The sequence below is a fragment of the Sabethes cyaneus genome, chromosome 3, assembly GCF_943734655.1.
Source record: "Sabethes cyaneus chromosome 3, idSabCyanKW18_F2, whole genome shotgun sequence".
NCBI lineage: Eukaryota > Metazoa > Arthropoda > Insecta > Diptera > Culicidae > Sabethes > Sabethes cyaneus.
The window spans coordinates 97,215,913-97,243,508 of NC_071355.1; the positions used below are offsets into that span (position 1 = coordinate 97,215,913).

The 27,596-nt window shown below is 38.5% G+C and overlaps 1 protein-coding gene across 1 annotated transcript; it reads left to right on the forward strand.

The window, feature by feature from the left end:
- The first annotated feature begins 2,863 nt into the window (after positions 1-2,863).
- On the forward strand, positions 2,864-27,474 carry LOC128739910 (uncharacterized). Its single transcript, XM_053835412.1, has 5 exons — positions 2,864-2,894; positions 3,421-4,093; positions 4,166-4,516; positions 20,783-21,081; positions 27,308-27,474. Exons 1-5 carry the CDS (start codon positions 2,864-2,866, stop codon positions 27,472-27,474), a joined length of 1,521 nt encoding a protein of 506 aa, XP_053691387.1.
- Positions 27,475-27,596: the final 122 nt, after the last annotated feature.

Below are 27,596 nucleotides of genomic sequence, written 5' to 3' on the forward strand. Positions count from 1 at the left end.
CAGCTGTAGCACATTATTCCAACACAGATATCAAGTTCGCCGAGGTTTAATCGTCTCGCAGTAAAGAATTTGCGATCTTTTGGGACAACGAACTTGTGTCATTTTTTCTGGCACACTTCCCTAACACAGACATCAAATTGGACTAGGTTTAATCGCGTTCGTAAGAAATCTTTTGGCACGAGGGGGCTTTGTCACTCTTTCTGGCGTACTTCCCAAGCAAGGACATCAAAATGCTCTACTGTTTTACCTGACTCACTGCGAATATGCGTATTATTGAAATAAAACGTAACCATACGTTTTATTCGTTTATAACGCATATACAGTTAATATCGATAACAAACGATTTTTTATAAGTTGTGCTTTTGTTATTGCATTTAATTTGTAAAAAGTTGCATAAATAACAATTCAGTTTCACAATACAATTATTGCGTACTACTGGCACATGAAATATAACGTTTAAGCACGTTATTTTTAGTGATCAAAATTAACGATATTTTCGACACAAGGGCGATATTTTTCGAAACATTTCGAACCAACACGATCCCGCGAACACAACGCATATTCGCAGTGAGTCAGGTAACACAGTAGGTTTAATCGCGCTGTTAAGAAATCTTGTTGAAATGAGGAAACTTGGTCACTTGTTTTGGCTTACTTCCCAAGCACAGATATCAAATTGGTATAGGTTTAGATCATCGTAAAGAACCTTCCAACCAATCACGAAGCGAGAATTCTGGTAAAACATAGGTTCATTATTTTCAATTTTTCAATAGTTCAACATCAAGAATCCATACTTTTCTTCATTTGGGTCAATTCTTAGAAGATTTTCCGATCGATTGGTGTAAGAACATTGAAAATCGATCGGAAAACCGCTGAGCTATTAGCGCTCAAAACCTTTCATTTTATGTGACGCTCGCATTTTTCGATTTTTTGGAATGACACCCTATCTCAAAACTTGCCGTAAGACGTAGTCCTACGTCAAAATCAGAGGGGTTGTGTACAAGACACGACCGCATATATAGGTGACGCAGGACTACGTAAGTCTCTTTGTAGTGATAGTAGCATGTATTCATGCTTGTAATCATTTGATTCTTCATGTATACATTATGCAACATATATACATGCTACATGCGTTGTATGTAACATTTATCAAGGTAGTAACATTCCATACGTTCAATTCTCACAATAGAATATTGTGCATTTGAAAACAATTTAACAAAATCAAGAACACAAACTATTGCTTTTATGCTACCTTACTGAAATTAAAGATTGTTTTTATTATCCATGGTTTCCCACGTTGAAGGGTTTTTACCAATTCAATCGTATTTTATCAACAGCACATCTTTTCACTACATTTCTAATGAAACGGCATCGGCAAGCATGCATATTCATACAGTCGTATTATAACCGAACACTACAGCTGTAGCACATTTTTCCAACACAGATATCAAATTCGCCGAGGTTTAATCGTCTCGCAGTAAAGAATTTGCGATCTGTTGGGACAACGAACCTGTGTCATTTTTTCTGGCACACTTCCCTAACACAGACATCAAATTGGACTAGGTTTATTCGCGTTCGTAAGAAATCTGTTGGCACGAGGGGGCTTTGTCACTCTCTCTGACGTACTTCCCAAGCAAGGACATCAAAATGGTCTAGGTTGAACCGCGGTGTTAAGAAATCTTGTTGAAATGAGGAAACTTTGTCACTTGTTTTGGCGTAGTTCCCAAGCACAGATATCAAATTGGTATAGGTTTAGATCATCGCAAAGAATCTTCCAACCAATCACGAAGCGAGAATTCTGGTAAAACATATGTTCTTCATTTGGGTCAATTCTTAGAAGATTTACCGATCGATTGGTGCAAGAATATTGAAAATCGATCGGAAAACCGCTGAGCTATTAGCGTTCAAAACCTTTCATTTTTCGTGACGCTCGCATTTTTCGATTTTTTGGAATGACACCCTATCTCAAAACTTGCCGTAAGACGTAGTCCTACGTCAAAACCTAAACATCTATTTGAATGTTGCATTAGTATTGGTAATATATGTCAGATAGTAGAGCTTGCAAACATAAACTCAGCTGACCAGCAGCCAATCGCACCGACTACGAACATCCCAAAATATGGTTTGTTTTCTTTATCAAGACATTCCGATTCGTTTCATATTTGCAGCAGCAACGCATAGGATCAATAGGATGGTTAATTAATCCTTCTGCATTGAAAGCCAGTTTTTGATTCCTGGTAATCTTTTCATTTGTTTACTTCACTCTAAGCTTATCGATGCGACAAAAGTTGAAAGCTATTTAAAAGCTCATTGATATGACGAAACTTTGAGACCGTGGTGCTGTTTTTCTCGAAAAACGCTAGTGCAACGTAATATGTGCGCACATAGTGATCAATAAGATCAGTTAAATTTATTTTCCATTTGCCATTATATTTTGCGGAGCGTTTGTTGATATATAACGGATCGATAAATGGAATAACAAGTTTTAGGAGATTATAACAGCACTGGAAGCACTGATTACATGGTGAAAGCGTGCGCTGCCAATACAGATGCATTTTTAAGGCACAGAGAAATCGAACGGTAGCCATTTATTCCCCTTAATGATGGAAATAGCGATTTGTATTTATTTTATAGTGAGAAGTATAACATTTGACATATAATGCCGTATGGCATCATTGAGCTGATCCGGGTTGAATTGTACTTGAAATTGTGCTTGGAATTGAACTTACAAACTAATACGCATTACCAATGTCATTCAAATGCCAATAAGCATTTAAGTCACCTTAAAACTGCTACTTTAAAACTACTTTGGCTAAATATACGGATACTTTTCTGCTAGTCTTCCTACAGTGCCCACATCGCTATTATGCAGCTGATTACCGATAAGAAGAATCTGAGTAGAATTTTTGATGCCATTTTAATGCAGTTAGGCAGTTAAAAAGCTAATAAACAGCAACGTGCAGTATAAAATATCAGATATGATAATAAGTGGCTGATTTTCTGCCGCTGTTAATGCTTATTGGTTACCGAGGTAGACTTAAAACTGAACATTAAAGCAGTATTGAAATTGGGCATAATGATAGAATTGAATATGAACTTAAAGTTATGCTTAAGTTGGCTTGAAACTAAATTTGAAATAATTAAAATTGGGCCTAAAACTGATGCTATTTTTAACACAATTTCGTCACTTATTGCAAAAATAATGGCCAAATAAATGAAAAACTGCAGCCTTCTTGATTACAGAAATTATTTTGTCTAGTCTGGGCACGCCTCAGCGCTTTTCAGTTTTGTATGTCTTAGCTATTTTCATAAAACAGCGGTAAAGTATCTTAAAATTGTTATACTTTTTGGATCAAACCTATTCGTTAATTAAAAATTCTTATAGTTAAAAAGAAGTTATAACGTTGCATTTTTACTTCATAGATACCCTGCCGCATTATACTCGTTACATTTCATCAAAGAATGGACGCGAAAAAGACTTGTCAATCCTGAGAATGAAGAAACAAATCAAAAACACGCTCAATATAAAACCAGAAAACGATAGCTTGGACAGTTACTTGTTGTCCGTTTTCAATATGGAAAACACAAATCCGACATATGTATTTCTGCTTCCTAGTGTGGACAAGAAACATATTCATAAACTAATTTACCAAAAAAGTGATTTCTTGGAAGCGGAATTTCCTAACGTTACATCCATAAACAAATTCAAACGAAGTTTGAATCATTCGTTGTATGAATATAGTGAAAATAATGATTACGTCGAGCACGAGGTCAGGACTTTCTCAAAAGCGGACGACAATGATGATTGCGATAATAGCATGAAAGAAATAGTAGAAGAAAACATCAGGACTGAGCGAAATTTCATAGAATTCATGGATGATCTCAATGACGACCTTGAACAGGAGCTGAAAAGACAAATTCTTAAGCACAAACATCCCGTACACGGCAGCGCGACGTTCAAGCAAACCACTCTTTTTACTCCTTATACGTATGTGAATACTCAAACAGTCGGCTGGGACGATCTTGGATTAGAAGGATGGAGTGGTGGCTTGAAAGAAATTACCGGCCATGTGTATGAACATCCTGTTATCGAAAGGTAAAAAAACTTTATCATTATGAACCGGAGCGTTAGTCTAACTTTAGTTTTTTTTAAATTATTTATTTTGAGGCCAAAAACCAAAGTCGTACATCATGAACCCACTGTTACCATTCAAGCCAGTTTTGATCCTGTAAAGTTTCTTAAAAAGCCAAGTGCTACCAAAACGGTTATTGCAGCAACCACTAGCCGCTCGGTAAACATTACCAGCAGTACCGCTCCACAACGTCATAAAAATCCCGCTCTGCTGCTTACCAATGAAATTGAACAGAAGTTAGAGGATATCCTAAATCGAACGAGAACTATTCAGGGAAAAGCTCCTCGCTGGCCGATTACAAACAGTCGTGATGCACACCGGGATAGAGACGTATTTATTGCGAGGGCCAACAATCCTTTTGGTCACTCCACCAAATGGCGATGGAGGTGAGTTTTTAACTGAGATGAAATATGTTTCGATAGACCGAACCTTTTGCGATTATTGATCTGTTTAATTTCATTTTAATCCCAGTTGGATCACGTTTAACAGTATAATTTTTTAGCCGTCGTTGAAACTTCATGCTTAAAACGAAAAAGTTATCTTACGTTTATTGGTTTTTGAAAGTTTTAATCCTAGATTGACTGACAAAAAAATCGACGAAATTCGTGTAACCGGTACTCCCCGTTACATATTTAAAAGTTTTGACATAAACGATTAAATTTACGTAAAATTGTCTGAATAACGAGAATCTTGAGTTATCGAATAGATCATTCCGAAGCTGGAACGAAAAAAACGGCAAGACGGTGGATCAACTGTTATGTGATAGAAATCTTGAGAAAACGAATTGCATTTACGTTGCATGTTTATTATAGGTTTTATTGCTGATTACAGGAAAAACTTTAGCATCAAAAGCGCGCAATCGCTCATTAAAGTAGTATTTTAGATTGAATCTTTGACGCAATTTTTCGTTGTATTCGAAGCAATAAGTGCGCCAAAGACACTTAGGCAATTCAATTTAAAATTGCATGTTTATCAGCTATTGCGCACTTTTGATGGTAAAATCTTTCTTGCAATCAGCAATAATACCTAACTGAATTACACACATAGTGGTGACGATCAAAAGTGTTTTTAATGTTGCAGCTGAACGATAACATAAAAATTTCATTTACTGCATGTATTAAAGCAAATTCAAATTACAACCTTAATAATTGTTAATTATGTAGTACGCATGGTAACGAGTAAAAGACATAGTATCAATAAGGACATCCAATTCTGGTCACATACAGATTCTGTATTTGCTAGAGTAATGAGAAACTATTACTACACATATCAATTTTATAATTTCTTAACCGACAACTGGATTGAATGGAATATTTAAACTTAATGATGCGAATCGCCCAGCTTAGATAGAAACTCCGCTTTTTCTCCTTCACGACTGGTTCCATTCTTTTTGGATCCTATCAGCATCTTTGTTTCATTGCCGTGGACCCCCGTTCGTTTGACCGTTTTTAATCTGAACACTTTTTATTTGAACGTCGCTAGTTTGCACAACGTGCAAATTAAAAAAGGGTTAAATATCATAATCAACATGACATAATTTGCTTATGAAAAACAGTGTCTAAAAATAACTCAACCCACCAGTGTTGGTGGAGTTTGAAATACGTCGCACGCTTAATAAGCGGGTTGTGGAGTCCCCCTTTTGTTTAATCCGCTTTAGTTCAAAGGTTTATTACTACATACGACCCACAGAGCCTAGGAGAAGAAGTTCGAATTCGGCTATAATTGGTTCCAATTATAGCTTGGTTCGATCCGCGAATCCCCCAGCTTGGATAAAAAGAGGCGGTACACAACTTCTTAAGCGTAGCTTCAACGACCTTCCCTTACCTCAATTTTTCCTCTTCACGCTTGGTCCCATTCCGTTTGAATTGTTCAAACATTTGTTTCATTACTTTCATCTACCGATACCCATCTTTAATTGTAAAAACTACAGTTACAAAAAATTTATGGTTTTGTTTTTCGTAACTAACATGCTTACTTATTTATCCATATTCGCCGATCTGGCAAAACAAAAAGATGAAAGATGAAGATCTTCACTACCGACGGTTACGCGTCGTGGGTTTCACCTGTCGCCAGAACAGGTTCTCATCAACAGTCCGGATGTCGTTGGCAGACCTGCGTCGTGGGTCTGCTACATGAGCTTCTGGGTCTGCCTCTTCCTCGTTGTTCCTGCGGATTCTAGTCAAGTGCTACTCTACAGATCTTGCTGGCTCATCTGCGCAAGATGTGCATGATCCACTTCCACCCACCTTCTCCAATGTCTGTTGCTATCGGCCGTTGATGACATCCGCGATGAAGTTTCTCGTTGCACATCTAATCATCAGGCTACCAGGCGCGAAGGATATATCGCAGGCAGTGTTTAATTATTACCTACACCAGAGGTGGGCACCGCTAACCGAAATTATAGCTTCACTAACAAGTGTCAGGTCAGCAGGTATTGCGCGAAATTGGTACTTCAACTCGTCTTCGTTCCAATAAGAATAAAACGCAGATAGTGTGAAACGGCTGCGCTCACACATGCACAAACTAACGCATTCTTCATGGTGAGCTCTATGCTGTATTGTATTGCTCAAAATAAAACACTAGAAGCACTATTTGCGTCGGAAATTACGATATTTCATTATTAATGAATAACAATGGTCCTTTATTCGTGATTATATTTGTATTTACCCAGCACTGCATTGTATTTCACCGAAACAGAACCGCACTCTTGGAAATATTCTTTTACCTATCCCGGAGTGTACAAGGTTGGACCGAAACGTCTCAGAATTTCATGAAATTTCTCACATAGACTTATTAATTAACAAAATATTTAAAAAAAATCGAGTTCTCCAAGGAAAATTGTCTAATTTTCTTGGACAGCGCTTATTTTAAAAGTTCATAACTCTAGAACCAAGCATCGTAGTACAATATTTTTGCAAGGTGATTGCCCGATCTTACTAGGGGCCCTTTTGTCTCCCAGTCACTCGTACTCTCTTATTGTTACGAAAATTCTCATAGTGCAAGAAACAACTCCCCCGCACTCTTGGAAATATTCTTTTACCTATCCCGGAGTGTACAAGGTTGGACCGAAACGTCTCAGATTTTCATGAAATTTCTCACATAGACTTATTAATTAACAAAATATTTAAAAAAAATCGAGTTCTCCAAGGAAAATTGTCTAATTTTCTTGGACAGCGCTTATTTTAAAAGTTCATAACTCTAGAACCAAGCATCGTAGTACAATATTTTTGCAAGGTGATTGCCCGATCTTACTAGGGGCCCTTTTGTCTCCCAGTCACTCGTACTCTCTTATTGTTACGAAAATTCTCATAGTGCAAGAAACAACTCCCTTTTTCTTTATTGTGTCCACTTCCTTTGTCCGTTCCCCCTCCTGTTGTCTCCCAACCACTTGTGAATCTGTCTTCTTTTCGGTAATCCCTATAAATCTACACAAAGCCTTTTTAACGTTTTTGAACCTTACCCTTGTTAATGCACACCCTATTCCCCTTTCAGAAATCCAGCCACTTATACAGTGTGACACATATGTATTCGAACAAAAACGAAGTCATATATTTTTGTACATAGAGGCTTTATTTCGGATGTTAGTTTTAGAAATTGGTTACCCATAGATACAGAACGCAACAAATCGCGCACAATTGAATCGCCTTTTGCCCGCATAACACACTTTAACCGCTTTTTAAAGTCGTTAAATGCGACACGCACTACTTCCATCGGAATATCATTCCATATCTTGTTGATAACTAACTTAAATTCGCCCAAATTATGATATTTATTAGCCTTGAGGTTCTGCTGCATGTACTACCATATACAAAAATCCAGTGGGTTCGAATCTGGAGAACTTGGAGGGCATTCGTTTTTCGGTATGAAATCCGTCAGATTGGCTTTGCAGCACGTCTGCACAAGATTTGCAGTGTGTGCTGGAACTCCATTCTGTTGAAAGCAATAATATTCTTCACCGTACACTCCCCGAACGCCAGGCATCAAATTTTGTTCTAAGGCCATTTCTAGATAATATTTTGCATTAACTTTCACGTCCTGGTCAATAAATACAAGAAGAAGTTTCGCTTTCTTTGAAATGCCTCCTCACACCATGACTGCTGATGAATTTTAGTATCGTGGTACATTCCGTTTGTGCTTTAGAACGTCGATGATCGAAACCGACCACAACCGATCATTTTCCATAGATTTTACGTTTTGCCTTTCTACTATATAAATATATAGTATAAAGGTATAGAAATCACTTGGAAAACCGGAAATGGAAAGAAGGTCCTGCGGGCCGAATGTTATATACCATTCGACTCAGTTTCGAAAACTGAGCATTTTCTGTGTGTGTGTATGTATGTGTGTGTGTGTGTGTGTGTGTGTGTGTGTGTGTGTGTGTGTGTGTGTGTGTGTGTATGTAACGCTTTTAATCTCACTCACTTTTCTCGGAGATGGCTGGACCGATTTTTATGTTCTTAGTGTCAAATGAAAGGTCTAGGTTTCCCATTGGTCGCTATTGAATTTCATACTGATCGGACTTTTAGTTCAAAAGTTATGTATAAAAATACGAAAAATATGGGACTTCATTATCTCATAGATCCCTTAACCGATTTGAACAAAATTGATTGCATATGAAAGAGGAGCCTTACAAACCCTTAACTTCCAAATTTCATGATGATTGGACTTGTAGTTTGAAAGTTACATAAAGAAATGTGAAAAAATAGTATTTAAAACATATTTTTGTAACATTTAAGAATTAATTCAATGAAAAACATCACACATTTTATTATCATTTGAAAATTACTGCTGAGATCTATCAAACGAAACCGAGTTATTTAAAATCGGACGGTTCATTCAAAAGTTATTCAAACTTTAACACTTAAGCACCGAATATTAAACCGTTAAAACGTGTGAAATCAAAACAAATGTTGATTGTATGCAATGTGTGTGATGTATGTATGTATGTATGTATGTATGTATGTATGTATGTATGTATGTATGTATGTATGTATGTATGTATGTATGTATGTATGTATGTATGTATGTATGTATGTATGTATGTATGTATGTATGTATGTATGTATGTATGTATGTATGTATGTATGTATGTATGTATGTATGTATGTATGTATGTATGTATGTATGTATGTATGTATGTATGTATGTATGTATGTATGTATGTATGTATGTATGTATGTATGTATGTATGTATGTATGTATGTATGTATGTATGTATGTATGTATGTATGTATGTATGTATGTATGTATGTATGTATGTATGTATGTATGTATGTATGTATGTATGTATGTATTTATGTATGTATGTATGTATGTATGTATGTATGTATGTATGTATGTATGTATGTATGTATTTATGTATGTATGTATGTATGTATGTATGTGTATGTGATGACAATTTGCAATGAAATTCAAGAAAAGTGAGAAACATGTCAAAAGTCAGAAGTTTTTGAAGCCTCTTAGTGGAATACGAACTCTGAAATAAAAGAAAAGAAAAACACTTTTACCGACTAAATTCCACTATTTAATATTTATTCGCGACAGATACGTATACGCTTTGAAATAAGACACTGATGAAGCCTGCACGTCGTAGACGAACTACGTATCTGTCGCAAATAAATATTAAATAGCGGGATTCAATTGCAAAGTTTTTTCTTTTCTTTGATTTTAGATTTCAATTGTCATTTTCTTCACTTGCTGTTACTCACAATTGTACACGAAAAGCAAAAAGCGGAGAAAAGCAGTTAATTTAAGTATATAAGTATAGTGGTGTATAGGATCAAAATACTAGTGAGTTGATTTTTCAAAATAAATTTATACAAATTTCATACAAATTTTGCGCATTAATAGATGCTCTTTTCAATCCATAGATACTAGAGCTTAGAAATGTTATATGAAAAATAGGAAGTAAACGTTGCACGCTAGTAACTTTGTAAGATTTGTTTTCGTTAGTGACATTTTAAAGGACAGATGTCTTATGTCATGTATCATGTTTTAATAAATAAATCAAAAATAACAAGCACTGGAAATCATATCGATCATATTTCTCATTCTCAAGCATGTTTATGGCGCAGTTTTTGCAATATTTTTCGACCTCATCTTATTTTCCTAACCCTCTAACATTGGAAAAACGATGTGATCAAGTTAATGACTATCTTTTCATGAAAGTACTTTCAAAAGAAGCTTAAGTTTTGATTTTCATGCAAAAATAATTATCTGAAGGAGCGCCAGCTAAGAAAAAGTTCAATTTCTCTTTTTCATATCTAATGCTCTATTCAGTTATTTTTTCTAATTCAGATATATTGCAAAATTGAAGCCAAGCAAACTAATAGTAAAATTTTGAGATTAATTATTTTGTTGTAGATATCCTTTTTCTTCAAAAGCGAAATATAATAATTTTTCTGAACTCTTGTTTTTCAAAGATGCTAACTTTAGAACGCATGGTGTTAATATCAAAATATCAAAAAAATCTACCCTTTGGGTTACAACCACTCAAAAAAAATATCAAAAAATATGCTATGAACACATATTTCATATTGTCAGTTCAAAACAAGTTTCGTATGTGGCTCTGAAACCCAAAAGTTAAGGCCGACCGATTATAAAACTAAATAAGGTGTTCATCAAATAACATAAATGACGCTTACAAGTATTTACGCAGCCAAGGAAAGAAAATATAATTATTCTACGCAATACGTTGTGAATTTTACTGGCAAATAAGGATTTTGAGGAATACGGAACGGATATTTAAAAATATAGTCAAGTTAATTATAGATGTTCCTGAGAAATTAAATAATGATTATTGTGGCAGTAGAAAGGCTAGGTCACGCCGCTAGGTGGATTAATTCGGGTTTTTTGAATACTTTCACATCCAGTCCGTTTTCAATATTAGACGAAAAGATTTCCTGTTGATATTCAGCTCAACTGCCATTTTCCGTGCGGACCGGTCGCAACTGCGACAAAATTGCTCTCGAGCAACCTTTATGACCTCTGCAGTTCTAACGCTTCGTTTTCTTCCGGTTTTTTACGGTTTTCAATAGATCGCGTCTCGAAAAATCTTTTTACTATATAGTATGCAAATCCTCTTTTTATGCCGAGATGTTTGAGGTCACGAAAAATAGTGCTGCATGCAGCACCGTTCCGGAATTTACTTATTATCAACGACCATAACTTGAACATTGGTACGTGTACACCGAACGAAACACAATACAAAATTAAACTACGTCAAGTAAGACTTAAGTCATGATGACACACGCACACGATATTAGTTTGATTGTATTAATTGTATATGCCGTTGCAAGCATAAAATGATTTTTGTTCGAATATGTATGTGTCACACTGTACAACTGGTATCGTTCCAAATGTAAGACAAACATACCCCTTTAACCATTTAAAACTTCCTCCCCATTGTAAAACACTGTCTTCCTCTTTTGTCAACCCCCATGCTATGATTTTTTATCAGCCCCCTTGTGCTGATTCCCTTATGTCAAGGAACGTGTGTGCCAAGTTTGGTGGAGAACGGTCAAGGCGTTCTGGAGTTATGGCGGAACGTACAATCATACAAACTCACGCTGACTTTTATATATAGATAGATTAAGATGCAAGATTTTTTTTTACAATCTAGGAGCAATATCAGTTGGAAAAGGTTTTCCACAAACGCAGGAAAACTTTAAAGAAAAGTCGGAAAAACCATATTATAATGCTAAGAAATTTTTTAAAATATATCTTTTCTAATTTGCCAACTCACTATCTTTTACAAAATTTCCAAGCATTACTAATAAAACTAATGCCAAACATGAACCAGTTGACTAAAAATAGCTATGGGCGAATTAAGTATAATTTTCGTCATTCCCAGTGTCATGCTAACATATTATCTCGGCTAGTGTGAATCGACTGAATTGCAGCAAATAGGTCTTACCGGTTTGACCAGCGTCGTAATTGGGTTACAACCTGTTATCCGATGCAGTAGGCTTACCCGGCGAAATCTTCTATACTAAAAAAGCAAAACCAAGTGAAAACATATAGATACCTAGGTATATTAAATTTTTTCGCACGATGGCAGGACCACAGAGATTGGAAGCATAAACTTCCGTTACGTACAATTGCATAATCGAGAGAGTATGAAAGAAGGTATAGTAAATGGCATTAATAAAAAACTAAACCTAATAATCGTGTGTAACAGTGAGCCGCTGTGTCTGGTTCTGCGCCTTTGCAAACACGCGAATGCCATTCAGTAATGATTGTGCACTTGCGCGTTGTGGTTCAATCTTCAGTACCGTGAAACGTTGTATAGTTGATAATTATGCATAAATAACACATAAAAATCATGTTTAAACTTACCATCTTTGAACAATTGGTTTCGTATACAAATACACTTCTTATACCGCTCTCATGAACACAAGTTCAATAACTACCCAACAATATAATCAGTATTTCCACATTTCAAAGATACTAAAGTTACTTCTCCCATATGCTGCTGTGCGTGATATAAAAACAACTCGAAATTTGTATTTTTTGTAACTCTTTTGCTTAGATCTTTTTAATTGAATGATTTCATGTAGCAATTAACTCAGATGACTTTAACAATGGATGTATGTCACTATTTTTCGTTTCATTTTAAGTTTCAATTTTCGTTACATTTATCTATTAGCTGTATTTTTAAATTTTAATGAACAGAGTTACACCATTCTACCCTATCCGTAACTTTTTTTTTGCTTCACCGTCAACATCTTTTTTTTCTGTTTATGTCTCTGCGGCGTAGACAACAAGAGTAATTGAGTCTTCATAAATATCCCCTTAGTTGCAACTTGGCCCCATGCCAGGGCGGGTAATCTTCGCGGACATGCTTCACAAACCAGTTTTGGATCCTACGTATAAATGCGTATTTAGTTGTCAGCAGAGCAGCCTTAAACGATGCTTACCCAGTTATCTACTGCCCTAGTTTTGTTTTCACTCTCTAAAACGGAAAGTAAAATTACTCTTTATGCGCAATTGTATAATTTACTAACAACGTTATGCAATCTTATTGTTATCTGTGCCTGTCTGGCTTGTGGCTGGAGCTGAAACGGTTTGCCCAACAGCGGAATGGGTTCGTGGCTTAATATTTTCTGGCGACTCTGTGTGACGGTGCGGTGATTAGATTCCATATAATTATATGTATCTTCTCGAGCTTTACGATCAAATTCGTATTGCCGGAAACTATAAAATACATTTGAGATTTGGGTTTTCTCCTAAATCTAATATATTGATAACAAGGACTAATACGCGTTGTTTTTTGGGTAATAAACGTCTTTAAGACCCTTCTTTATTGACAGACTTCGCTGCCAATTATTAGAGTACAATACAATTACCGGGCTAGTTCAACGATCCTACTGGCTCAAGCAGCACTGCTCAGCCAAGATTCGAACATCTGCCGACTGGCTTGTTATACGAGCATCGTACCTCAAAGCAAACTGGGCAGTTACAACGAACATTGTATACGTGCTGATTATTAAATTGAGACTGTTTAAGTATAGTTTCAGTATAGTTTTTCGACAATGCCGCAAACATCATCGATCAATCGGGAAACTAACCCATTGTCACTATTGTATGGAGTAGCTAACAGATTGATATCGCTAACCAAAGTGTATTGATATTTGGTTACGAAAATTGTATTGGGAATAGTTACGAAAATAGCTGTCAAATACATAAACATTTGGCCTATTATCACACCTTCCCTTTTATTGCAAATTGCATCAAAAATGCGAATTGCAAGTAACTTGCAGACAAAATGCAAGTAAAATCTTAGCAGAGAGCTGTCAATAGTTAACGTCAAATAAATGTGACCTGTCAAATTACTGTTTACCAATACATCAGCCAATACACTTTATTGTTTATGAAAAACAGAAGTGAGCAAACACAACTACAAAATCATCAACTAATTAATTATTTAACTAACTAACGTAACTAATTATTTAATATTGCTGGTTGTGTACTGATAGTCCGCTTAAAGGGGCTGATAGTCGGACGAAGGGGTTAATCCACACATTTTAGCAAAAATTTGTATGCGCTGGCATATTTCTTTCTAGAGTAAGTTTTTTAAAAGATTGGCTTGTTATCTTCCTTTTTCAGGACCATGGTATAAAGAAAGATTAACTTTGTAACTAGTCAGATCCACGGACGGCACGCATCAGAAAATACAAAATGTCACGCTATGTATGGATATTACGTTATAAACTGGCCAGTCGGAGAATTAGCGGCACTATATGGGAAACATCCTTTCGATCCTTTCCAAAACGATCTACAATTGGATCCATAAATTCGAAGAGAAAGACAGCTTCAGCCGCTCTCCGTACGTCAGGTCTAGAAAGTTCGGAGAAAAGGAAAAAGAATGGTTGCACCAATTATATACTACTACTGATCCAACATTCTACCTGGATGAAGCACAGTCTCGATTTCAGCAGCATTTTTCAATGGGGATTAGTAAATCTACAATTTGCCGTCTATTACAGAAAATTGGATTTTCCCGAAAGGTGCTGGAGAAACGTGCAATGCAGATAAAAAACACTGATATCGAATTTTACTGTTCGGAACTTCAATCCTTGGAGTGGGACATATTCAATATTCTCTTCCTGGATGAGATATCGTTTGACAACCGTGATATGAGTCGAAGCACGGGCTATGGCCCGATTGGAAAAAGAATCATTGCTCGTGGTAACCATGTTCGCCAAACTCGAATTTCCTTGCTCTGTTTTATGGGAGTTGGAGGTATTTTGGAAACATTTTCAACTGATGGAACTTTCTCCAGGAAAATTTTCTTTGAAGCATGCAGAGAATTCGCGTTGAGTGGCCGGGTGAATCAATATCCAGGTAGAAATTCTATATGGATTCTCGACGGAGCAAGGATTCACGTTGACCCGAATATGGTGCGATATTTCCGTTCACTAGGAATAATGTTCGTATTTCTTCCCGGATACTGCCCACACATGAACCCTATTGAAATTTTATTTGGTCTTATCAAGCAAATGTTCAAACGCTATTACTTCAGCATTAATCATGACGATCTTAAAGTATTTGTTCTGGGAATTGCGATGAAGTTCGCCACTTTCAATGCCACTAAATTGTTCAAGAAATGTGGTTATTATCCAGGAGGGCGTTTCGAAGCTAAACTTGAACCAGCCTAATAAATATTAAACACGAGATTCAACCGAGTTTTATTTATTAAAACAAAAAAAGCTATTGAGCATTTCAATAGTTAGCAGGAAAAAAAATCATATGTGGTCAACATCAGGACAATCAACAATCTTCTCAGCGTACAGCCTTGACTCTTCTCCTTCGCTTACTTTAAGAGAATGCTTGAAAGCAGAAATCAAAGACTTATTGTTTCGTCTACAAGCTTTGAATTGTTGTATTTGGTTACGCAATTCAGTAACAGTGGATTCCAACTTTTCGAAAGTCGACTCAATATCTGCAATCATTGTTTCGAAGTTTTCCTGAACAGTCTCAGCGATCGTGGCATCCTCAATTGAATCTAACAATACAGCATGTGCGCTGCTTTCTTCGACTTCAATAAACAAGTGCTTCAGATGATCGGGTGGCGATGCAGTAATTAGATCATCTCTAAGATGAGCAGCCGAGCATTGTATGTAATTCGCCCACAAAGTAAAACTGGCATCCAAAGGTTTCAGAAATCGGTCCTTGTTTTCTTTTTTCAACGTTGACACTAGCCTCATCAAGCTTTGGTTGGCATCTGCTCCTGATCTATCTTTCATCCCACCAACACGTTTTCCTAGTGATAATATTTCTTTTGCCCGATCAAAATCCTTTGCACTGATTAGTGAATCGGAGTAAACAAGTACAGACATTTTAACCGTAAGTCCTTTCAAACTCGCTAAAAAGTCATCAGTTAGATCCGAAAGCCGTATTGAATTTCGCTTGTACTGAAGCCGGAAGAAGCGATCTCTATCCTCCCAACACGGTGTCGTCACGGGACTCCATTCCACCTGCTCTTCGCATGCGCACCATACCTGTCGTTCAAATTGGTCCTTATTGTTTGCCTGAACGTGAAGCATGTCTATAGGCTTGTCCTTCTTCTGACCTTTAAATTCTCGCTCGTGAGCCTCGATGTAAAAATCAAATACCTCACCATCCGCTTCATGTTCCATTCTTACGTTATCGTTATCTGAAAATACATCGTTGTCAAGGTACTCCATATCCTCGAAATGGTTATCATCGTTTTCACAGAGATTTTCATTTCCACTTTGAGTGGCACTTTCCGAATCGGTGGCAGATATTTTAAAGAGCACAGCTGCAAATTAATTAACTTATTTATAATGACAAAGCAAATTAAATTAAGTAGGTATTAACACTCATCATGAGAAATTTAGATGCAATCGGTTCACTTTGTATTTGTTTACTTTTCAGCCTGGAGCTGTCAGTCATTGTATGCAGTGACACCAGATTTTTGGAAAACTGTGAAATCTGAAATTATAACAATGTAACAAACGGGCGAGTTTGTTAATTTTTCAGTTTTTATTTCTCTTTTATCACTCAATATGCGCAAAATAATTCAGATAAAAATAACAATTCTGCCAAGAGTTCTGCTCGTATTGTGACAATGAAAAAACATCTCATGTTTTAACCACATTATAACTACTACAAAATATTGCAGTGGCTTAATTTTGATCGCGACACTGATTGCAAGATCTTTGGATGTTATTCAGCAGTTGCTGTGCATTTTGATGCTTCGCTGCAATCTGCAATAATACATTTTGATCGCTATCCATCGCCGTGAGGATTACAGTTTTCACTGTCTCTAAATTGTTTGTTAGTTTCGTTCGTTCATTAGTTTTTTTTGGTGTAGGGTACGGGAGGGTATTTTCGGCCCATTAAGCAGTTACTTCTATTTTTTCGGCCTATAACCTAGTTTTAGTGGAAGAACAGGTGGTTTTGACGTTCTTTGAATAAAAAATAGTAGATTACTTACAGTCTTGAGAAAATGGTTATAACATATTAAAATTGTATGTCGGCAAAATATTTTTATTGGCGAAAGAAAACGCAAATAGGCTGAATTTAGAAACCTGCTGAAAATATCCTCCCGTACCCTACCTTTTTGTATACTACACTGGATAGTAAACTTTGTGAAAACGAAAACGAAAGCGTAACGTTGGAATGAAAGGATTTTAATACCAATAACTTTTTCACCATTGCATGGGATTCCATCCGCCATATGTCGTTGGATAGAAAAACAATTCCAGCAATTTTATTGTATGATAGATCTAATCATTATGCAATTGATGAGCAGCCAAAAATGATTGAACAGTAACGGTTTTCAATTTCATAACCAATTACATATCTTGAAATCAAATAAAACGAAAACTTATCCAATTTAATTCTACTATGTATATTTCTTCGCAACAGAAACGCATTTCGCCAACGACTTGCAGGCTTCATCAGTGTCTGTTTTCGAACTCGAAAGTTTTCTTTTTATTTAATTTCAGGTTCCGTATTCTACTAAGGTGCTCCAAAAACTTCAGTCAATTACATATCCTTCCCTTGATTTACCGCAGGCCACAATCTCAAAACAAAGCGACCAAGCCTTCTTGTCCTAACAGGTCAGAAACTATTTATTTCGACTGAACCTAGGCCAAGTTGATATCCTGAAAGTAAAGCATATTGAAACAACCACACCGATCCACAGTCTAGAATGAAAGCGTAGGTAACAGAATATATTTTGTGTATTGCAGCTGAATCTGGGTAAATTCCCCAAATACCAATGTATATGATGGAACGAAATAGCAATATTGCCGTTGTCGCTCTTTTCCATTCTGTAGCGGTTTCAGGATGTCATAGTATTCACGCCCTTCACGCCTTTTTTGTTTGATTATAGTTACTTTAACAGCTTGGGTCATTCGTGACTTTCTACGGGCTTCGGATTTGAACCCGAGTCCTCGACTTGGATGCTAACCACTACACCCGGATTGACCCCCCCCCCTTCACGCCTTGTCTCACCACAACTTTGTTTCATTACTTTCTTCAAACCAAACTTCCTCCGTCGATTGTAAAAAACTACCTTTATAAAAAATATTTCGCTTTTGTCTGGTATACTGATCTTCCACCGTGAGCCTTAACCGTTTTCCACAAACTTTGGCACACATATACCTTTATATGAGAGAAACAGCACTTAACAAAGAGGGGGGAGGTCCAAGTAAGTAAAATTACGTTTCTCTTGAATTTAGACCGACGGCCGTTGCGTAAGTAGCTGGGAGACAGGAAAGGGGGAGTGATTTGGGAAGGGGGGAGTTATATAGGGGGGGAGGGCACCGAGAGTATATAAAAAGGCTTTGTTTCTCTCCGGTATAGGGATTTTCAGAGAGCATACGATTTTTTATCATACTTGGCGCAAATGTTATTAAACATATACGAATCAGCGTTGGGAAATTGACAAAAGGGGGGAGCTTGGCACACTTGTTATTTAACATATACGAATCAGCGTATGGAAATTGACAAAAGGGGGGGGGGGGGCGTACTCTTCAAGAGAGAGGGAAAATTTGAAATGGGTAAATGGGTGCGTTTCTCTTGCATTTGAACCGATAGCAGTTGTACAAGTGGGTGGATGACAAGGGGTTCCTGAAGGGGCGGGTAGGGTGACCATTGACAAGGGGGAGGTTATAAAGGGTAAAAAAGGCCTTATATCACTTTATAAGGATTACCGAAAAGGTGACAGGTTTACAAGTAGCTGGTGAACAACAGGGAGGGCGAGCTGATAAAGGGAGTAGACACATTCAAATGAAGAAAAAGGGTTTTGTTTCTTGCATTCTTAGAATGTTCGTTATAAGCAAGGGGTTGAAAGACAAAACGGCCCCGAGTAAGATCGGGCAATCAGCTAGTGTCAGATAAAAATTGCTGAATCACTAATTATAATAAACTGATAAAATAGTCACCATTTCATACACCCAGGCGTGGACGCTGCAAATCAACTAACCGGTAACTATAGTGCGTTCGTCAGGTTTTAAATGTGTTAGCGCTTTCATTAGATTTCGATAAATCAAAGTAGCGCTAAATAAACTGCTAACTGATAATTTAAGAAAATAACAACAAAATATAATGGTTGTAGACAGTAAGTGTAACAGCGAGGCCTTGTCAGCGTGGAGCATAACTACTCAACTAAGTGCATAACTCCTAAACCTTTGTACTACGAAAAATCAAGAAAATTCTACTCAGAACATTCGGCATGGACAAAGGCAATAAAATAAGGACATGGATTCGATGCTTGGAACCAGAAATTGCAGATCACTGAATTTCCTGGGTGGCGACAGGGTGCTGCTCGATCAGCTAGAACCTCTAAAGTTCTGCGTTGTGGCACTGCAGGAGATCTGTCACAAACGCAAGAAATTGTGGAGGATCCGTATCGGAAAGGCTTAATTTTATCAGAGTGGCTGTTGATGATGTGTATGTGTATGTGTATGTTGAGGATCGTTTGTTGAAGTCGTTTCTTCAACTACAGCATCACAAACGTGCACTGTCTACACGAAGGTGTAGGATAAGAATGTTAAATGTTGAAATAAAACCCGACGACGAGAAGGAAGAGTTCTGCGTGCAGCTGAAGGCAACACACGATAGCTGTTCGCCACGGGACTTTAAGATCGTCATCAGGGATATGAATGCCCAGATCTGCAGAGAAGCACGTTATTCGACATCATCGAAACGAGAGGAACGATCTTCAGCAAAAGTATCCCGCTCCTAGCCTTCGTAGGTGACCCCGAGATCATTACTAGCAACCTTGGGACGATGGAGGCAATCTATGGCAGACTAAAACAGAGACTAGGATGATTGGGTTACAATTCAATGCATCAAAAACTAAATATATGGTAGGAAGAGGCTCCAGAGAAAACAACGATTGCCTCTTGAGTGGTTGATGAGTTCGAGTATTTAGGATCTCTGGTCACCGCCCACAATAATTCGAGTAAGGATATTCAACGACGCACTCAAGCTGGAAGTCGAGCCTACTTTTCCCTCCGCAAGATACTCTGATCAAGAAACCGCACAGAACTGACAGTGTGCAAAACACTAAATAGACTAATTGTTTACGGAATACATGCGTGCACTTACCGTTTTTGAACGAAGGGTGCTGCGGACTATTTTTGGTGAAGGACGAATGAAAAACGCAGAATGGCGCTGGCGTATGAACCACGGCTGCAGCCATTACTTGGAGAGATTCATATCGTACACGTGGCGAAAGTTGGAAGACTATGGTGGTCCGCCCACGTGCAATTACAGTGGAGAGTAGCGAAGAACCACCCTGGTTATATGCTGCTAAAAGTAGGTAATACGCAAATATAAGAATGTGATTTCTTACAAATTGATAAAATTGAACATTGACGGTAACGACGTCGTGTAAATATTAGTGATATACAACATAGAAAGTTAGTGACTAATAATTTCCTTCTAATAGTCGGTTAGCTGATTAGCGACTGCATACATCCTCTGTGGATGTGTACGTCGAAGGTTGTTTAGTCAACAATCTTATCATATTTTGGTAGATAGTTTTTTTGGAAAATCTCGGAAAAGCAAGAAGTCAAATATTTAACATACTTAAATTGAATTCTATACTTTATACTACTTAGTTAATATTTGGCTGATAGTGCCTAATGGATATGTGTTCAATTCTATTCTAGCAATGAATCTGATGAAATCGAGCGAACTGCAACCGATTCAATTCAAACAAAGGATGGCCGATCAAAACGTGGCGTGTACAATCTTTACTCCATGATAAAGTGCTCAACTGGATGCGATCCGATCATTTACAAGGGCTACGGTTGCTACTGTGGGTTTCTAGGCTCGGGGAAAGCATTGGACGGAATTGACAGGTGTTGTAAAATGCACGATTACTGCTACTCGAATGCGAATTGTCCTATGTTTTTGGAGTATTTTGTACCGTACTTGTGGAAGTGCTACCATGGACGGCCGCTGTGTGGTAAGTGTTCCGTTATATTCTACCGTGTAAAAGGTAATGTTGAATTTAACGTAGGTGTATAAGGTAAAGTTCGAATGAATACGAAAAACTAAATATTCTTTAATCGTGCTGATTTTACTAGCGATATACTAGTCATATTTAGCAGGAGCATATGGCTGCTCTTGTTTAAAAGTGGACAATCATACCAGACATGCAGAAGTTCTTGAAAATCTTGCCCGCATGTTGATTGCCGCTTTTCTTATAATACCTTCTAACGCAATGTGGAAAAGCTGGCAATAAAGACCTTCTTGAAATCCTCTACAAAATTCGAGTCCAATAGTCCTATTCTCTCCATCGTAGCCATTGATGATGATCGGACTTATCATCATTCCCGGAAAGATATTTTCAGCGTGTGGAGTCGCAATTTGTGGCATTTCTTGAGAATGTGCCGCAAGTTAAAGATTCGATCTGTTATAGGGTGATCTTCCATGAAGCCGGTTTGGTACTTACTTACTTTACCAGCCGAGAGCCGGGGTTGTTCTTCATGTATCAAGAATTCTACTCAATTGTACTCGGTCCTGGGCTACTCATCCCCAATACGCTGCGCGTCTCGACACACGCAAGTCGGCTTCAGCCTGGTCGAGCCATCTAGCACGTTGGGCCGCTCTATTCCTGGTGTCGGTGGGGTTCTTGAAGAGAACTGATTTCACTATACAATCGTCCGGCATCCTTACGACGGGGCCGGCCCATCGTAGTCTCTCAACCTTCGCCAGGTGTACGATGGGAATCTCTCCAAGCAGTGCCTGTAGCTCGTGATTCAGACGCCTCCGCCACTCTCTCCTTTCCGTTTGTACTCCGCAACACCTGTCGTTCAAATACGGAAAGTGCACGTATGTCTTCCGTAAGCAACGTTACTGTCTCAAGTCTGTGAGGACTACCGGTCTGATTGGCGTTTTGTACATCGTCAGTTTTGCGCGGCGGCGTATGTTCCTTGAATGAAGCGTCTTGCGGAGGGAAAAGTTGGCTTAATTTCCGGCTTGAATGCGCTGTTGGGCCTCCTTACTCGTATTATTGTCGGCGGTGACCATGGATCCCAAATATATGAATTCATCAACCACTTCCAGTTCATCGCCGTCAATAGTCACTGTCTGTGGGAGGTAAACGTTGCTTTCTGTGGAGCCTCTTCCTACCATATATTTGGTTTTCGACGCATTGATTTGTAGCCCTATCCTCCATTTTTAGTCTGGCGTAGATTATTGCCTCGGCCGTCCGGAGGTTTCTAGTAAAGATGTCGAGGTCGCCGAGGCCAGGAGTTGGCTACTTTTGCTGAAGATCCTACCTCTCGTTTCGATGCCTGCTCACCGGATCACACCTTCAACAGCGATATTGTATTTGTTTATTTGGTGTATAAAAATCATCTGACCTAGTGTTTGTCTGAATGATAAAACTAAATTAACATAACTAACGGTACAATAAATACAGGCAATATAAAAACACACGAGAATACAGTCATCTACGAAGCCGTTCTTTAAATGACGATGTGGTGATGTTGAAGTCGAACAAATCTACCACCGCGTTGAAGCTTGCCGACATATATCGAATAGGATCATGTTGCCCATACGAAACACTTCGATGAGGTAGAAACAGAAGATTCCTGGGCCTCAAATGCCTTTCCGGAGCGTACAAATTCAGTTGATGCAAAATACTTGGAGCGTCAATTTCACCACACAAAAGTTTTGCCACAAACACAGCTTGCGCTTCGAACCGTCTGCGCTCCAAAGTCTGAATTCCGAGGAGCTGACAGCGCTCGGTGTATGCAGGAAGCTGGAATCGATTACGCCATGGCAGGAAACGTAGAGCATATCCCACGAACTTCCGCTGCATGGCTTCTATTCTTGCTATCCAGTTCGCGTTGAATGGACACCAAACAACCGAGTTGCTCTCAAGAAGAGATCGCACCAGGCAACAGTAAAGCGATCGTAGGCACATAGGATCACGAAATTCATCTGCCACCTTGAACATGAATCCAAGCTGCCTATTAGCCTTGGCAATTATTTCGTTGTAGTGTGGGCCAAATGTAAGCGGAGTATCCAATGTAACACCCAAGTCACGAACCAGGTTTACTCTAGCTATGCTCTGACCACACATTGTATAGTTAAAAGTGATCGGGCTGGATTTACGATGAAATGAAATTGCACAACACTTCTCAATACAGACGGTTAGAAGATTGCTGGAACACCACTGCAGAAAAATGTTAATCAAACGTTGGAGTTCCAAACAGTCAGCAGTATTTCTGACAACCTTGTATAATTTTATATCATCTGCAAACAACATGCGGCAATCATCCGGAAGTAAAGGAGTTAAGTCGTTAATAAATAGCATAAAGAGCAACGGCCCGAGGTTACTGCCTTGTGTTATGCCGGAGAGATTCGTGAAATACGAAGACTGTTGGTTTCCTATCCTCACGCAGAGCATTCGATTCAATAGATAGGATCGAAACCATCGTACAAGTGCAGAATTAACTCCAATTTTTTCCAATTTGGCGAGTAGTATATTATGGTCAACCCGATCGAATGCAGCTTTCAAGTCGATATAAACTGCATCTATCTGTGCACCTATGCTCATGTTTTGTAAGCAAGTTGCTGTGAATTGCACGAGGTTCGTTGCGGTAGAGCGTTTTGGGAAAAATCCATGTTGATCTGTTGATACGTATTGTTTACAGCTTGCGAAAAGAACATCGTGTATAATGATTTCGAACACCTTTGAGCAAGCGCAAAGGGATGTTATACCTCTGTAGTTAATTATATTACGTTTGTCACCTTTTTTATATACAGGAAACATAACAGAAATCTTCCATGTCGTAGGAAATAAGCACTGTTGAAGCGACAAGTTACATAGCAGCCGCAACGGACGTATAAAGCTAGCTGCGCACCTTTTCAAAACACATGAAGGAATTCCATCAGGACCAGCTGCAAACGAACATTTAACCTTACTGATTGCAGCTTCGATGTGACGATCAGTTATTGCAGGTAGATTAAAATCCAACACGTCGCTAGGAGTGCTACTCATTGCCGTATTGGTTTGCGCAATTGTAGCAACTGAGCTACGAAAATTATGCTGAAAACGTTCAGCGAACAACGTACATTTTTCCAACATCGTGCTACCATGACAATCACCTAAGAACATGTCTTTAGGCAATCCTTCCTCCTTCCTCTTACTGTTAACGAATGACCAAAAGATCTTTGATTTCAATCTAATATTACGCTGCATTCGATGCGTATATCGTTTGTACAAGTAGCGTTTATATTTGCGATACTGATTGCTGATACGATTAAAATTCTGCTTCAATAAAGCATCACGCAGTCTGCACTACAACTCTAGCGCCAGGGATCGCTGACGCTTGAGTTGTAGTAAGCGAGAGTTTGACCACGGTGGTTTACGCAACGGTCTGCAGGGAGGGACATAGTGAGCCAGTACATTGTTAACAGCATCATTGAAATATTCGATAGCATCGTCAAGTGGCGGGTTAAGTTCTAAAAACCGCCAATCGATTTGTGATATAGCATTACTCAAAGCATCAAAGTCGACTCTGCGAAAGTCCAAACTCGGTTCCACTGGAGTATTTTCGAACTGGACGGGTAAGCTTTGGTGAACCGTTATGACCAGCGCTGGATGATTAGGGTCGAGCGGGACTAGTGGCTCAGCAGCTTCGAACAACTCGTACATACTTTCATTGTTAGTCAGTATTAAGTCAAGAAGACGATCGTTACTATTAGTCACGTAATTAATTTGAGAAAGACTATGTAAGTTGAACCCATCCAACAAATCGAAACTGGCAGTAGAAATGTTTGAATGGAGGTAGTCAATGGAAGGGGAATTGTTGTTTAAGCGAATCAACCGTAATCCAGACTGATTGTAGTCTCCAAACAGCATTGAGAGATCATTCGGCTGCAGACGAGACATAATAGAGCCGATGGAGTTAATATGATTATCTACAGCAGTGGCATCAGCTCGGCGATCAGGTGGCAAATATATTACACCAACACTGACTTTGCGAATTGGTGTTTTGATCATCACCCACAGCTGTTCGATTCTGTCGCAAACTGGTGTCGGGTCAACATAACTAATCAAACGCGTTGAAACAGCAATCAAAACTCCTCCTCCACGTGCCTTAGCGCTGTTAGTGCTATTGCGATCACAACGGTATACATTAAAATAGTTACCAAAGAGTTGCACAGAATTAATCTGAGCATCCAACCACGTTTCCGTCAATACAATGACATCGTAGTCATATTCAGAAGCCGCCAAGAAGAAATCATCGATTTTTGTCCGCAGTCCACGGACATTTTGATACAGGTCAGTCCATCCCCTTGCCGCAACCCTCTGCACGATTAAATAGGACTCGAGAGTGTCCCCGAAACGCACACGTAGCACATCACTCGCTCCAGGGTAGATTTAAGCAGCCGCGTCAGTTTGTCTGGAAAATCGTATTCGTGCATTATCTATCAGCCGGTCTGGTAACTTACTACGAATCTATTGGCTACTGGTGATAGCCAATGGAAGATTATGTCGGAAAACACTTTGCAGGCGGCATTGAGGATAGTGGTCGCTGGGTAGTTCTCACAATCCAGCTTGTCGCTTTTTTCTAAATAGGGGGCAGGTAGCCCCTCCTTCCATTCCTTCAGTAACTGTTCCGTAACCCAAACTTTAACAATCAATGAATGGAAACTTGAACGGACCCAACTTGATAAGTTCTGCTCCAACATCTTTCTTTCCTGCTGCTATGTTGTTCTTCAGCTGCTGGATGGCTTGTCGGTGAGGGTGGCACATGCCACTCTTGTCAGATATACTAGCTGTACCATTGCAGTTTCTTCCACGGTAGTTTGTGAAAATCACCTCTATTCTACATACCGGTCGGACCCTGAAATTTCGTTTCGATCACATTAAAATGTATGCTTTAACGCACGGCGATCTGGATTCGGAATATGGTTTCTGATCGGTACGGACCCAATCGGGATGTAGGATCGAGGCGAATACCTGTATGCTCATCTCTGAATATTTCAGGTTGCGGTACAAAACTTTTGCGAAAGACGTTAAGTTTTTGATAGAACTTTCGTGATATCACTAGAACAGTATAGCTGCTCAAGTCTCTGGCGACACATTTCAATCGCATTCATTTATAGTAATTTATTTATGACTATTACTGGTTATTAACGGTGCTCTAACAGACCTTAAAAGAGGCTCCATCCACCGCGTCCTCATCCCGCACCTTTTGGCATCTTTGAGTTTTCATCAGTCATGCTGGGTTACAACATGGCGGGCGTCAGTATCGTATGTATATTGTTTACAATAAATAGTATTTGGTGTATTCTAACCACCACCATGTAGGCAGTGGCCCGAATCTCGCAACAATGTTAGCGCTTCGAGAGTGTCTGATGTCCGACCACCTATTAAGGTGAAATTAGTCATCATCGATTCTGCAAATTTCAAAAGCTGTTAAAAACAAAAAAATTGTTCATGAAAATAAATGAAATAAAAAGAATGCAGTTCCAAGAATACTTGGAAGCGACGTTCTCGATGAGCCTTGTTTTGAAAACGAGATGAGCCCGTTTTCCTTCTTTTGAGGTACCCAATCGGTTTAAATTCCTCGCACTGAGCGACCTGAGCATTGTAGGAGATCTTGGAACCATGTCTAATTGTGCGTAAAATTTGACTTAGTTACCATCGGTATTTTTAAAGTGACGGCTGTGCATGTTAGCAATGCTGATATTGAAGAATCTGTACATTTGGAGGTTTATCGGCCAACAGCCGATAACCGGCTTCTGCATCTCGCTCATCACAATAGAAGCTGTGCCCAGTTCGGGTGTTACCATTGCTCTGGGAAATGGTATGACTGTCTCTATATGTACGTACCATTGATTTTTTCTAACATCCCGCTTCGCTTGACAGCATGCAGCCTGTGTTGAAAAACTCTCGTTTTTGTTCCCGGAGTAAGTAATATTCTTCCATCCATGGTGATTCTTCATTACTATTTTAAGAAGTACTGCACCCTAGCACAATAGCCTCTATTAAGTTTTTTCATGTAATTTACGTTTCGCGTTGTTATTAAAAAACCATATACATAGCTGTCATGTAGTATAACAATTTACATAAATATTTCCTGAATCTTGTAAACTCCAAGTAAAAGCTATTGTTACGTACTATCGCGATTTGAGTTTTTTTTATATGTTCTGTGTATTTTTTACAGCTGTTGATCATGGAGAATGGGGTGGACCTCAATCATGTGCCTCACGTTTGTGCCACTGTGACCTGTCACTATCGAAATGTCTCCGGCGGTATCACTGCCCGCGAAAGCGAAACGTCTGCACAACATCGCCTCTGAGGTTGCTGCAAAATCTAGTGATGATCCTTTGAACGGACTGAAATAGGCAACGTCTCATATCACAAAACCAAAAAGATATCACACAAGTTAGCGTGAGCTTCGCGGATACAGCAGGATATTTCAAGTACAAATAATTAGATATAAAAATTAGTAG

Excerpts from the sequence above, each read along its gene's own strand:
- LOC128739910 (XM_053835412.1), top strand. The coding sequence starts at position 2,864 with ATGCAGCTGATTACCGATAAGAAGAATCTGA. Across the intron at positions 2,895-3,420 it reads TACCGATAAGAAGAATCTGA|ATACCCTGCCGCATTATACT; the intron begins GTAGAATTTTTG and ends TTTACTTCATAG. Across the intron at positions 4,517-20,782 it reads TCCACCAAATGGCGATGGAG|CAATGAATCTGATGAAATCG; the intron begins GTGAGTTTTTAA and ends ATTCTATTCTAG.